This window comes from Bacillus rossius, chromosome 12 (genome assembly GCF_032445375.1).
Source record: "Bacillus rossius redtenbacheri isolate Brsri chromosome 12, Brsri_v3, whole genome shotgun sequence".
Classification (NCBI taxonomy): domain Eukaryota; kingdom Metazoa; phylum Arthropoda; class Insecta; order Phasmatodea; family Bacillidae; genus Bacillus; species Bacillus rossius.
The window spans coordinates 25,495,443-25,510,347 of record NC_086339.1 but is presented as its reverse complement, the minus strand read 5'-3'; the positions used below and the strand labels follow the sequence as shown (position 1 = coordinate 25,510,347).

The window sequence follows — 14,905 nt, the reverse complement described above, 5'->3', positions numbered from 1 at the left end:
AGAACATCTGGCATTCTACTTGCCACTCGCAATCTCATTTTGATTTGCAGCACCCGTGGACTCTCAATGCTTTGCCTGGAGATGATTTGGGAGCCAGTGGTTTTCGTGGGGCAGTTGACCATCCTACCGCTTCCAACCAACCCCTTGTGTTACCACAGCACTACTCTCATCTCATCCATGCCTCAGGTGAGAGACATCTGGCTCAACTCAGTACCAGTCCTTTCTTATCGTGCTTTCCAGCAACAAAAGAATGATACAAAATGTTTTTTTAATTACAATAAAAATCATGCTATAGTATTAATTTCAGAAAAGAAAAAACCTAAATTGATGTGTTGCTGTAGTATGCAGACAGGATTTAATTTACTAAATATTTTTCCTGCTTTAACCATCACTGGTGCAGGGTTGTCAAGTGGGAGCAGGAGGAAGACGGGGGGGAATTCATGGGTCCAGGACCAATTTTTTTTTTTATGTTTGGGTCTATCCAATATTCGGAAAATTACAAGTTCATAGTCAATAGAATTCACAGGCAACCTTACAAATAATGTGATATCCGCAGATCAGGTGTAAAGTTTAGGACCATCGGAAAAAAATCTGTGGGGTTCCCAGGGGAGGCCTGCGGGATAACGTTTATCATTCCCATTTATCAGTTACGATTTTGCAGGCGTTAAGTGGGCTCCATTAGAGAGAGGCTTTTTAATTTTAGAATTTTAGGGATCTATGCCCATGGTAACATTTTGCAGTTTTTTAACAGTTGAGTTTGAAAAGTTGTTCACTAAAAAATGGGGGGGAGGGGCTGGCTGGCAAAATATTTTGCCTCCAGGCTCTTAATTTTTCTCAGTGGTCCTGGGTATGTGCCACATGAAAGGTTGTTAAATTCTTAGATTGAAAAGATGAATACGTACATGCCGGGATGTAAAATGAATGAAGTGGACACTAACTTGTAAAAAGACAAACTATGATGTGCAACTAGACTGCTAAGGCACTGTACTGAATAAATGTTTTAAAATATTACAACTCATGTTTTATTTTAAAACACTGTTGCAAATCACAGGTTTTTTCAGCAGTACGATGTTCTCAGTTACTGAAGAAAATTGAAAAAAAAAATTAATTAATTTTTATGATCACAAATTTACCAAGTGTCTTTTTTTTTTTAAATTGATGGGATTGATCATTTATATAAATATTAACACTAACTGTTTAAACCTGTTATGTATTTGGAGAAAGAAAACCTGATTTAACCACAGACTGTTCGTTAAACAAATGACCTTTATAGGAAAACCTTTTTTCACTTTTAACAAAACTACTGTAGGTTAGCCAACAAAAAATGAGTTATTCAAGTGATGCTGTGGGAATTCAGTTTCCTTCAGGCGAGTCTGCATGGCTGCTCAAGTGCATCGATTTCCTTGAAATGCCCGCTGGTTACACACCATCACCAAGGATGTCCAACACTTGTTATGTAGACAAGGCTAATGTCAGCAGCAAATGTATAAACTGGAGGTTAAATTCTCAGAAAGCTAGTTTGTAAAATTACAGTAAATCAATCCACCAAAATACTAAACCATTTTTATGGTGCACTCAAAGTTTTTACTTTAAGAGGCCACTCCAGTGTTTCAGGGGCACTACGCAACCCGCGTTAACCTCATAAGATTCAATGATATTTTCATTTTGCTTATAACTAATTAACTAATATAGATTTTGAAATGACGCTTGCTTGATATGTAACACAACAATGCTCTTATCAAAGCCCCTTTCTTCAAAAACGTACATAAATAATGGTTCAAACCTAGACAATACACATATGCATATTAGTAAAGATTAGTATAAAACCATAATTTATGCACGTTTTTGAAGAAAGGGGCTCTGATAAGAGCATCGTTGTCTTACATATCAAGCAAGCATCATTTCGAAATCTATATTAGTTAATTAGTTATAAGAAAAATGAAAATAGCATTTAATCTTATGAGGTTAACGCGTGTTGCGTAGTGCCCCTGAAACACTGGAGTGGCCTCTTAATAGGAGTTTTGCTTGGAATACAGTAATATAATTTGTAATATATAAAATATTTTGTATACTTCAAGTTAGAAGAAAGTGGCAAATTTTTTTTGAACAGTTAGTAACTTAAATAACACAAAGCATAGATTTAAATTTAGAAAGAAAAATATTTTTTTTTACAATAATACATTTAATTTACTAAGGTAAACTTTATTACAAATCTTCAACACAGTTTGTAAATTAACTCTTATGTGTGAACTTAGATTAAGTAGACAGCCATGTTAAGACAGTGGGTAAGACCTTAGCTAAAAAGAACTAAAGACCATGACAAAAGAAATTACTACTAGTATGTACTTACTTCTGACTTTCAGCGTGAGGAAGTTTTGATTTTGGATTAGCTGCAAGACCTCCCTGTGAATCGCATCCTCCAAAGGAAATCCATTCAGGCGGACTATTTGATCACCAACCTTAAACAAAAATATTTAAAATTAACTTTTTTTCAACTTAACAAATGTCTGTAATTGTTATGATAGTTATAACATTGCTAGAGTTCACTTTCCCAAATGCTACAAAATACTTTGAAACGCACAGCCTCAAACAATTTTTACATGATAGGCCCTATACCCCACTGTTACACTCAACCCAGACACAAGGCTCTTAATTGTGTTTTGATAATATAATGATTGTTTTGAAATGAAATGCAACTTCATTTTCTCTGTCTAAACTGTCTCATATTCTGTTTCGACAAACTAGGTGTTGTGATATGTGATGTTGGCATCTATGAGAGTTGGTATCTATGAAAGGAAGTGGTAGAGCGGCAAGTGGATCGTGATGTAATGGTGGAGAGTGAATGTAACATAATGAGTAGAGCGATTTTGAATAAATATGTGATAGTCGTACAGTGTAATGAGTTGATGTCCATTTAAACAAGGTGAAAACACAACATGGCGCAGTCGGTAGTAAATCGCATAGTGTTCGCAACGTGACCTTAGTGGTGTTGTTTCGTTGTTGTGCCATGTGGAGATAGAGGTTATACAGGTTTCGGCGCGATGGAATCGTTTAAGCCACCGCCGGCGCTGCTTCTAGATGGAAATCTGTGTGAACACTTTCGGCGGTTCAAACAGAGCTTTGATATTTTTATGCTGGCGACTGGATATGAGTCCAAACCATCGGCAGTCAAGGCGGCGATGTGGTTAAACCTCATAGGAGACGAGGCTGTTGAGTTGTTCAACACATTCGATCTTCCAGCGGAAGACCGTAGGGATTTTGAAAAGGTGTTGCGAGCATTTGAACATTATTGTAACCCTGTAAAAAATATCGTAGTTGAGCGGTACAAGTTTAATTGCCGATCTCAGGAAGAGGGAGAGCCGTTTGACTCGTTTGTGAGAGATTTAAAAAAGCTGGTTCAAAGTTGTGACTTCAAGGACCAGACAGACAGTGTTGTGCGGGACAGAATAGTTTTGGGCATTCGGGACAAAGGGCTGCAGGAACGTTTGTTGCGTGAACCGGATCTCAGCTTGTCACGGGCAATGGAACAGTGTAGGGTGGCTGAGCTAGGCAAGCAACGTGCCGACGCTATACAAACCAAAGCTGTCAATCCTGTTAATCGGCGTGAGGATTCGTCGGATGATGAAATTCACCCGAGAGGAGGCACAGTTGAAACTGTGTGGCGAAATAGAAGAAAGCAGAAATCAACTGAACAGCAGCAGGTACCATACACAGGGGGGGCTGAACAGAAGCATGTGCAACAAGGAAGTCCTAAGTGCCGAAGGTGCGGGAGGGTACATAGGAAGAATGAGTGCCCTGCCTTTGGAAAAAAATGTTACAAGTGCATGAAGTTCAATCATTTTGCAACCGTGTGCACCAACCAAGTTGAAGAGGTTAGGTTAACGGGAGGTGAGATGGAAGAGTTCTTTGTCAGCACATTAGAAGTGGCAGAAGCAACGACCGGGGTGGAGGATGCCAAGCCAGGCCGAAAGGAGTGGATCCAAGAAATGTGGGTTGAAGGTAAGACTGTATATTTCAAGCTTGATACGGGCTCAGAGGTAAATATCATATCACAGAGTATTGTGAAGCAGCTGGCTCGCCCAACCCAGTTGAAATGGTCACACATAACACTCGAAGGGTTCGGCGGCAAAAAAGTGAAACCAGTGGGTGTCATTAAGCTAATGTGTGGAGTAAATACAGCAGATGGTGCTCAGGAGTGCCTGGAGTTTGTTGTTGTTGAAGATGGTAGCTGCAGAATGCCCATTCTTGGACTGCCAGGATGCGTGTGTTTGAAGTTAGTTTCTCGCAGTTTTGTCCACACCTTACACAGTAGCGTTTTATCGGAAGATAAGTTCCTCTCAGAATTTGCAGATGTATTTCAGGGAGTCGGGTGTATTCCGAACAAGTGCACATTGGTAGTAGATAAATCTGTTCAGCCAGTTGCTAAACCACCTCGAAGAGTGCCCTTTGCCTTAAGAGATAGATTAAAAATCAAGTTGGACGAGCTTGTTAAGCTAGGAATTATTGCCAAGGTTGATCAGCCAACTGGATGGGTTAGCAACCTAACTGTTGTTGAAAAGGGCGACAAAAGTCTCAGACTCTGTCTAGATCCAGTAGACCTGAATAAGGCAATTTGCAGGGAGTATCACATGATACCAACATTAGAGGAGTTGAGCTGCCAGCTGAACAATAAGTCCATTTTCACAGTGTTGGACCTGAAAGATGGGTTTTACCAGGTGGAACTAGATGAGGAATCAAGTATGTACTGCACTTTCAGCACACCATTTGGATGTTATAAATTTCTCAGGCTCCCATTTGGGTTATCGAGTGCACCTGAAATTTTTCAACGAATAAACATGCAAAACTTTGGTGATATTCCAGGGGTACTAGTATACTTTGATGACCTCTTGATTGCTGCTGCAAATGAAGTTGAGCACGATCAAATATTGTTACAGGTAGCACAGAGAGCGAGAGCGCTAAATGTGAAGTTCAATGTACGCAAGATTCAGTTCAAAAAGAAGGAGGCAAGGTATTTTGGGCATGTGTTCTCCTCAAATGGTATGCAGCCAGATCCCGACCAGGTGCGAGCTATTCTAGCACTACAAACACCCACCAACAAAGTTGAGCTGCAAAGAGTGTTGGGTTTCATCAGCTACTTAAGGAAGTTTTTACCTAACTTAGCTAGCATCATAGCTCCACTGAGGGAACTCCTGAAGAACGATACTGAGTGGCAGTGGTTACCAGTGCACACTGATGTGTTGCAGCAAGTCAAGGAGTTGATCAGCAAGGCACCAGTACTCGGCTTGTATGACCCCAACAAAAAACTGTCCATTCAGTGTGATGCCTCAAAAGATGGACTGGGATGTTGTTTAATGTGTGATGATCAGCCGATCAGCTATGCTTCCCGAAGTTTGTCCTCAGCAGAAAAGAATTATGCACAAGTCGAGAAGGAAATGCTCAGTATTGTGTTTGCAGCGAGAAAGTTTCATCACTACATATATGGAAGGCATGTCATAGTACACACAGACCACAAACCATTAGTTCCAGTGTTTAAGAAAAGTATAGCAGATGTGTATTCTGTTAGACTTCAACGGATGAAAATCAGGCTGCTACGGTACACGCTGTCGGTAGAGTATCTTCCAGGCAAACTCATGCATGTAGCAGACTTACTGTCAAGGGCGTATTTGCCAGAAGTGGAACATGCAGATGAAGATTTGTCTGCAGAAATGGTTCACCTTGTGAGTGTGAGTGATACAAGTCAGGTGTCGACTACTAGAAAGGATGAGTTCAGGCGGGAAACTGCTAAGGATACAGCACTGTGTGAGGTTATGAGGTACTGTCAAAATGGGTGGCCAGAACACAAACATCAAGTCAGCCAGCAAGCTCAAATGTACTTTGTCCAAAGGAATTGCTTGCATCTCGACAAGGGTCTAGTGTTCTTAAATGATCGCATTGTAGTGCCAGTGGCATTGAGGCAGCAGATGCTACTCTTACTCCATGAGGGCCACTTAGGCATAGAAAGAACCAAAGCACGAGCCAGGCAAGTACTGTATTGGCCAAAAATGGCAGAAGACATTGAGATATTGGTAAATAGGTGTTTCACATGCCAAAAATTCAGAAGCCAGAATAAAGCAGAACCACTCATATCTCACAACATTCCAGAATTACCGTTTGAGAAACTTGGTATTGATCTTTGTGACTATGGGGGCAACAGCTATATGGTTGTCATTGACTACTATTCCAAGTGGATTGAAATAGTACCAGTAGCAAATAAACAAGCCAATGAAGTCATAAGAGGACTGAAATCTGTGTTTGCTACTCATGGTGTGCCAAAGCTCATTATTTCAGACAATATGCCATTTAACTCCTATAAATACAGGCAGTTCGCAATGAGTTGGGACTTCGAAGTAGTGACAGCAAGTCCTCACTACCCAAAGTCGAATGGGCTTGCAGAACGAGCAGTGCAGATTGCTAAGAACATGTTGAGGAGGTGTTCGGATTCGTCTAGTGATCTACCTGTCATGTTACTAGAGTACAGAAACACTCCTCTGACTGCTGTAGGCCTGTCACCAGCACAGTTGCTAATGAGTCGCCGGGTAAGGACGAAACTACCAATGAGGCAGCAGTTACTACAACCGGAAGTGCAGGGAAAGGTAGCAGAAGAACTACGTAACAGGCAAGCGAAGATCAAACAGTGGTATGATCAACGGGCAAGAAAGGCAACCGAGTTCGAGCACCAAGATAGGGTCTTGTTAAATAGAAACAATCAGTGGGAACCAGCAGAAATTGTACACAAGTCTTCGACTCCGAGATCATACGTTGTCCGTGATCAGGATGGCCAGCACGTGCGGAGGAACTCCCATCACTTGAGACCATCCAGCCTTGCTCCTGAGTTGCATAGGAGAAGGTCCAGCCTGGACTCTGATGATGAGTTCCGGGGGTTCCCAGCAGAAGACGAGGCAGGAGGAGAGTCGCAGGGAGCAGGGTCAAGAGTGCGGCAGGGAGAGTGCCCACCAGCACTGATGAGTGGTAAGGAAAAGGTCAATGTGTCGAGACGTACAAAAAGTGGACGTGAGGTGAAAGTGCCAGCAAGATACAAAGACTAGTGAGTACCAAATAATATGATTCCCCAAACTGATGACGTTTTAACTTTTGCTCTGTTTCTGGATTGTAGTAATATGTCAAGAGTGTGGATGTATTTGCTATAAAAGGGAAGGTGTTGTGATATGTGATGTTGGCATCTATGAGAGTTGGTATCTATGAAAGGAAGTGGTAGAGCGGCAAGTGGATCGTGATGTAATGGTGGAGAGTGAATGTAACATAATGAGTAGAGCGATTTTGAATAAATATGTGATAGTCGTACAGTGTAATGAGTTGATGTCCATTTAAACAAGGTGAAAACACAACACTAGGAAATGCTAGTCAAACACGTACTGTGCTGACAACATGTGAATTTAACTTGGGAAAATTTGGTTACAACAGATACATGAGAATCATCTAAGCAATTTCAAACTGTTGCAGAGATCAATGGTGCCCCCACATCAAAAAAAGAGACATATGTTCAAAACCACTATATATAATTTTAATATATCATATAAAGGGATTTCTTTTATAGCTCTTAAATATAGTGCTAGGTGTTAAGAATGTAAAATTTATATTTCTATATCTAGGTGTGTCTTCTACTTAATTGTGCACGTGCATCTTTGTTTCCTGAAAAATGGGAGTGAACTGTAATATTTTAAATCCATTTTATAAAATAGCATAGTTATTCCATGACCCAGCAATAGGAAGATCATGTTACAAGTTCAATATGAAATCATTTGATTCAATGGTCAAAACCCATTCTCCAATAGCAAGTCAACTTTATTTTTCAGTAATAGAAAATTTATTTTCTAGTTTAATGACATGGGTTTATCTTTTTTATTTTACTTTCTCACAAAAATATTTTTATATTACCTTGTACCAATTGTGACAATTATAAATTCTAATGAAACACTTTAAGGTCTAAAACCATCATAACTTAACATAAAACTTCATCACCATCATCATAAATATAATGTAACTAATCCACCCTACCATGATCATCCCCATCAGCTTCTCTTACACATGACTCATCAGTGGTGCACACAGAAATTCTGCTTGATGAGGGTGGAAGTGTCCAGAGAGATAAAAAAAAATGGTACAAATTATTATACCGCCAGTTTTAAGTCATAATCGAGTCAATTGCTGCAGATTGAGGCAATTAAGAAATAGTACAAATATCAGCATGCTATAAAGGGTGGGTCAATCGTCTTGTGAGCTAGGTTCCATAATTCAATACAAAAGCGTTGCTCGGAATGGAGCCATGCCCCTGCAGAACCAAATTGTGCCAAATCTGCACGGCCCGGTTACACATCAACTGTTCTAAGAACGTAAAATATATTAATGACACTGGTGCATATATCTATGTATCGCTTGCTGAGCACTAAATGGTCAAATGTATTTTTAACAGGTCTAGCACGCCAAAAAAATACATTCCATACACTTGACATTTTCGAACCTCCTTGGCCACGCTCCAATGATACTTACCCTTCCGTCCTGCTTACAACTCACGCTGACAGCTACCAAGACGTTTGGCCCACACTAAATGTGCACTTTAATAATAAACAGGAATCTCAGAAAGAGCATAAACAGGGAGGGGCCATGGCCCCCCCTCCCCCTCAATAAAACTCATTACCCAGCTTAGAATTAACAGCATATGGCTCAATTTATGGACACTCTTCTCTTTAATCACCTATTAAGTCACAATCATAAGCCATTATATTTTGTAAGTGGTACTTTATGAATTTCAGGATTTAAAAAACCACTTAACAGTCCTCAGATGACTTAAAAAGTATTTTAAAGCAAAGAATATATTAAAAAAATTTTGGGAATGACCTCCGGAAAAAAAAGGACCTCCGGAAAAAAAAAGGACCTCCGGAAAAAAAAGGACCTCCGGAAAAAAAAAGGACCTCCGGAAAAAAAAAGGACCTCCGGAAAAAAAAAGGACCTCCGGAAAAAAAAAGGACCTCCGGAAAAAAAAGGACCTCCGGAAAAAAAGGGACCTCCGGAAAAAAAAAGGACCTCCGGAAAAAAAAAGGACCTCCGGAAAAAAAAAAGGACCTCCGGAAAAAAAGGACCTCCGGAAAAAAAAAGGACCTCCGGAAAAAAAAGGACCTCCGGAAAAAAAAGGACCTCCGGAAAAAAAAAGGACCTCCGGAAAAAAAAAGGACCTCCGGAAAAAAAAAGGACCTCCGGAAAAAAAAAGGACCTCCGGAAAAAAAAAGGACCTCCGGAAAAAAAAAGGACCTCCGGAAAAAAAAAGGACCTCCGGAAAAAAAAAGGACCTCCGGAAAAAAAAAGGACCTCCGGAAAAAAAAAGGACCTCCGGAAAAAAAAGGACCTCCGGAAAAAAAAGGACCTCCGGAAAAAAAAGGACCTCCGGAAAAAAAAGGACCTCCGGAAAAAAAAGGACCTCCGGAAAAAAAAGGACCTCCGGAAAAAAAAGGACCTCCGGAAAAAAAAGGACCTCCGGAAAAAAAAGGACCTCCGGAAAAAAAAGGACCTCCGGAAAAAAAAGGACCTCCGGAAAAAAAAGGACCTCCGGAAAAAAAAGGACCTCCGGAAAAAAAAGGACCTCCGGAAAAAAAAGGACCTCCGGAAAAAAAAGGACCTCCGGAAAAAAAAGGACCTCCGGAAAAAAAAGGACCTCCGGAAAAAAAAGGACCTCCGGAAAAAAAAGGACCTCCGGAAAAAAAAGGACCTCCGGAAAAAAAAGGACCTCCGGAAAAAAAAGGACCTCCGGAAAAAAAAGGACCTCCGGAAAAAAAAGGACCTCGGGAAAAAAAAGGACCTACGGGAAAAAAAAGGACCTCCGGGAAAAAAAAGGACCTCCGGGAAAAAAAAAGGACCTCCGGGAAAAAAAAGGACCTCCGGGAAAAAAAAGGACCTCCGGAAAAAAAAGGACCTCCGGAAAAAAAAGGACCTCCGGGAAAAAAAGGACCTCCGGGAAAAAAAGGACCTCCGGGAAAAAAAGGACCTCCGGAAAAAAAGGACCTCCGGAAAAAAAGGACCTCCGGAAAAAAAAGGACCTCCGGAAAAAAAGGACTTCCGGAAAAAAAGGACCTCCGGAAAATAAAGGACCTCCGGAAAATAAAGGACCTCCGGAAAAAAAAGGACCTCCGGAAAAAAAAGGACCTCCGGAAAAAAAAGGACCTCCGGAAAAAAAAGGACCTCCGGAAAAAAAAGGACCTCCGGAATAGGACCCCCACCAATTGGTCTGGGAGGTACATCATACATCTCCTTTCCCCCTTCAAGAACCCCAAAACCAGGGTAATCAAGCTTGTTCGGTTCCCCTGTAACGCAAACGGAAACAGATTACGCAAACGGAGACGGATCTCCCGGAACACATTTTTTAAGACTGCACGGACGGACACGTCCGGATTATCTCGGCGATGCTGAGCTCTTCCGTTTACACTGCTCCGTGCGACCAGTAGAAGCAGAGTATTTGGCTGCGGCGGTACTTGTTTCAAGTACAAGAATATCTACTGTTATATTACTTTGTAGTTTATTTTTATTATGTATGTAAATTCTGCCCGTGCTATTATCTCGAAGTTCGATATTTTTTGACATAAATTTCAAACAGGAATATGAGTGTCTAATCTCTGGTTGGGTGTCATTTCGGCAGAGGATTCGACAACACTTAAAACTCGTAAACTATGAACGTTACAGATTTGAAGTAAATATATCTTAGTAGAGAAGATTTTGCTCGTGGTCGTTACGTATGACTCACCCGTTTTTCATTTGCAGTGATGACGTAATGAGCGTTGGTGGAGCGTCAAATGAAGTCAGTGAGAGCTGTGACTCCGAAAGCAACATACCTATTTGCGTGATGTAAACTTTTAAGTTGCTCGTGAGAGGCAGCAAGTGGTGCTAGTTGAGTGGAATAACCAAAATATTACGGACTGTGGATTTGGAGCCATGAATAGCAAAATGCCTACGCGAAAACTGGTTATGTTGGGGAAAAGAAGAAAAGAAAAAAAGAACAAGCGAAATCCCCCGAAGTAATTAAAAATGCAAGGAATAGTCGTAGGTATCGAATGATTCTCATGATTCTGATGATATGGAATCAAGTCGAGCGAGTATTTGTGAACGATGGGCCTAGTTTATCGCGGTTTTTTTTTCTGGCGTGGCAACCCGAACGTCGAGTAAGAAGTTCATCGAATTCACGTAAATTATTTTATTCACACAAAAATTTCCCGTTCAGCGCTATGGAAATTCTCGAAACGAGGACCTCTGGCGGCTGTAGTCCAAACTACAGCCTGGCGGGACGAGGCGGGACACGGCGGGACGTGGGCGGGACGTGGCGGGACGCGGCGGGACACGGCGGGACGAGGCGGGACGCGGCCGGGAACTGACCCTGAGGCCGCGGCAGTGCGCCTCGGAGCCCGGCTCGACGGCCGACACGAAGAAGCCGGTGCCGTGCTCGCGCCCGCCGCGCAGGGAGAAGCCGAAGGAGGGCGGGCGGCCCACGGCGTCCTCTGCGGCGCGCCGGGACAGCCTCACGGCGCGCAGGCGCGAGGCGCGGCCCTCGCAGCTGCCCGACGCCGAGGACACGGAGCTGGGCGCAGAGTACTGCGGCACCAGCGAGCTGTACTCCATCTGCATCTGCGGCGGCACCACCTGCCTGCAGCAACACACACCCTCAGCAATGCTCCACACTCACATCCGTTTATCTATGGCTACTTTACAAGGGCCCCCTTCTAAAGAAACTCATTAAACCTACTTATAATAACGAATATACGGCTCAATTTATGGCCACCGAATAGGCAAAATAATAGAGTAGTTGCCTTTTCATTGAGCACGTATTAAGCTGTATGCAGTATCTGATATCGGGAGGTTATTTTATTTATTTATTTATTTACTGGTTTGGACACGAACAAAATTCATAAATTCACACACATTAAGTTTTTTTTAAAGCAATAACAACTTAATTTTAAAATTGAAAATACTACAATGAACTACAAACACTACTGCCCCCCCCCCCCCAGAGAGAAATAATGTACAAAAACGTTAATTTATGACTACAATATAAATATTAGTCACTGAAATTACATGTAGCCTATGTTTACAGAATATAGCATCTCGTGAAATATAGACTGGGTACCAGCTGTTTCTTGTGGAACAGTGAATTTTAACGTGTTCTGACGTTACACTTGAACTGTGGACGGGAGTCTGGTATGCCATTTAGAGATTGCTCGTCTAGTAACTAGCAGACATTTTAAACAAGGTTCTATGGTGCTTTGGTTTGAATATTCTTTAGCAAAAAAAATTTGCAATGTAAGCAGGAACACAGCACAGCGTACACAACACAATCATTTGTATGCCGATACCAAACAAAACATTGGTTTTGTTTTGAAATAGAGTTTATAGTGTTTTAAGGCGTACGACCAAGCCAAGTACTGCCATTACTGCCATGTACAGTGATGGTTCAAATACCAATTTTCTCGAATACCTTGAATACACCCCTCGAATCCGAATCAAGATGCCAAGGATCAAAAATAAAATAATGTAAAATAAATTAAAAAGGGTGTTGAAACATTCTACCTTTAAAATGTTTTTTTTTTTTTTTACAAACTAAGTTTCCAGAATCAATACATATTGTCATTAAAAGTACAATATCTTTGAAAAATGGTAACAGAATAGGTATAATAGAAAAAAATTACCTAGTAATAATCAGTGGTTATCAGTGTTTAATTTATTTTTAATTATTTAATCTATTTCCTCTAATTTTTTCCCTCCAATATTGAATCCTTCGAATACCAAGGATATGGTACTTGATGATTTGATTGGCCCAGCCCTAATTATAAATCATGCTTGCTAACAAATCAGACGTCGTCAAGCTCAATTTCCACAATGTTTGTGGCGTCGCAGTATATGACGATGGCGAAGTGAAGAGCGACTTGAACTATACGTCACGGCATGCCGTCTCCTGACAGTTCACAAACTCCGTGGTCGGCATAGCTTCTGGAGATGCCTCGCAATGCCTGTGCCGCAAAGATATCACTCCAAAACATCTCCGGAGAGCGGAGATTGCTCGCTGGCACCACACTTGTTTGCCCGCACGACGTGACCAACCACAACCACAGCAGACGGGTGCTGTTGACGGCAGTTATCAAGATGTGTGATGCCTGTCCGCAGCACGACGACAGAAAGGCAAACTTTATGGTGCGCGACTCCGAACTGTACGACTTCCGATATCATGAAGATCTTGGAGTGTCGAACGTCGAATTTTCCAAAAATAACTGACGGGCCGCTTTTTGGTCAGAAACAAGCAGAAATGCTGAAATATATATATATATATATATATATATATATATATATATATATATATATATATATATATATATATATATATATAGTCTGGAAAGTAACTTATTTTAAATCGCAACTCTAGGGAAAATGTAACTATTTAAACTTAAAATATTGTTATCACCAGCTTAAAACCACGGAACTAAAAGAGTTGTCAAGAAATGGCATGCCCTGACGGTCGCAGTTTACCGCACCCCAGAGACGGTCCTGGACTTTGCAGGGCCCAAATATTTTAAAGGAACCTCAACTAAAGGCATGAGGCGGGGGAGGGGGGGGGGTAATTATGGAATAGCCCGCTGAGAAGTGGGTACGGGGCCCTTCAATAGATTATAAAAAAAATAAACCATTCAAAACAACTTGTCAAGTCAACATGGTACTCGAATTTCAACCATGCTTTTTTCCTATTTCATCCTAAAAAATGTTGCTATTTTTTCCCTGGTTAGTTATACTTGTGTTAGTTTTATAAATCATAATGATAAAATTCCGGTGTAGTCGCCATTGCTCGAGGCAAAAGAATTTAAGATAATTTTTCTGATATAAAATAATGAAAACTCAATTTAAATTGTCAAGTATTGACCAGCATGTTAAACTACTAGTTAGCTACAATTAAGTGTTCCTCTTTACATTAATGTATACATAGGTTTAGATGAGGGGGGGGGGGGAGTCCCCCTGGAATAATAAGCCCCTCACTGAGAGGGCCCGCTAGCGCTGGCAAAAGCATGACCGTTAAACTGGTTTTATGTTAAAACCATTTCTTACGGAAAACATTCTGTACATTTTAAAGTTAACTTCTCATTACATGCAGATGGTCCAAATATGGACAGTATATGTACAACATACGAGCACCCTAGCCAGAGATGACTTGTGTATGTTAAAACCAAAGCACAAAATACTCTGGCAACGCGGGCCACCCCTGGGAATTTCCGCCCGCGCCCGACCTCCCGCGAATAATACATATTTGCGCCCATGAATGTGTGTATATACTAGCTGCCCGACCCGGCTTCGCACGGTTGTACCAAATCTCTTATTTACAGTTATAATAAATGAAATAAAATTAAAATTAATTAATTTTGACAAAAACTTAATACAACAATACACGCAACGTTGTCATGGAGACGAAGTACCAGCTGTTTCCCGGGCTTAAACACCAATCAACATAGATAATCAGTTTATTATTAATTATAAATTATTAAGACCATTAATCGAAATAAAAACTGTCCTATCTCTCAAGTTGAAAAAAAAATTACACATAAATGTCAATTTTCATCGTAATCGGTTGACTTGGTGAAGAGTCCACTGGAAACAAACATCAGGACACTGAATTTATATATATATATATATATATATATATATATACATATATATATATTAAGATAAATATTTATTGTTCAAATAAAACTGACAAACGAGGAAAAATAAAAATGAAAAGGGTCGGCGTAGGCCCTGGGGCCGCACTTATCTCGCCCCATCGCCATATTCCAACATCCGAAAGTCGTGGAAATTGTGCTACGTCACGCTTGATGGTTGATAAAAACGA

At 40.9% G+C, this 14,905-nt stretch overlaps 1 protein-coding gene across 4 annotated transcripts in view; it reads right to left on the bottom strand.

Annotated features, from left to right (window-relative positions):
* The window catches only part of LOC134537741 (uncharacterized), a 178,442-nt gene that overhangs the window by 41,779 nt on the left and 121,758 nt on the right, over nucleotides 1-14,905 (bottom strand). For 3 of the 4 annotated variants that reach the window (XM_063378502.1, XM_063378504.1, XM_063378505.1), the window contains 2 exons: nucleotides 11,416-11,683; nucleotides 2,351-2,459 (listed from right to left, as the gene is read on the bottom strand). In XM_063378502.1, coding sequence (XP_063234572.1) covers nucleotides 2,351-2,459; nucleotides 11,416-11,683 — 377 coding nt within the window. The remainder of the gene's footprint in view (nucleotides 1-2,350; nucleotides 2,460-11,415; nucleotides 11,684-14,905) is intronic. The other variant, XM_063378506.1, reaches the window with a different exon arrangement.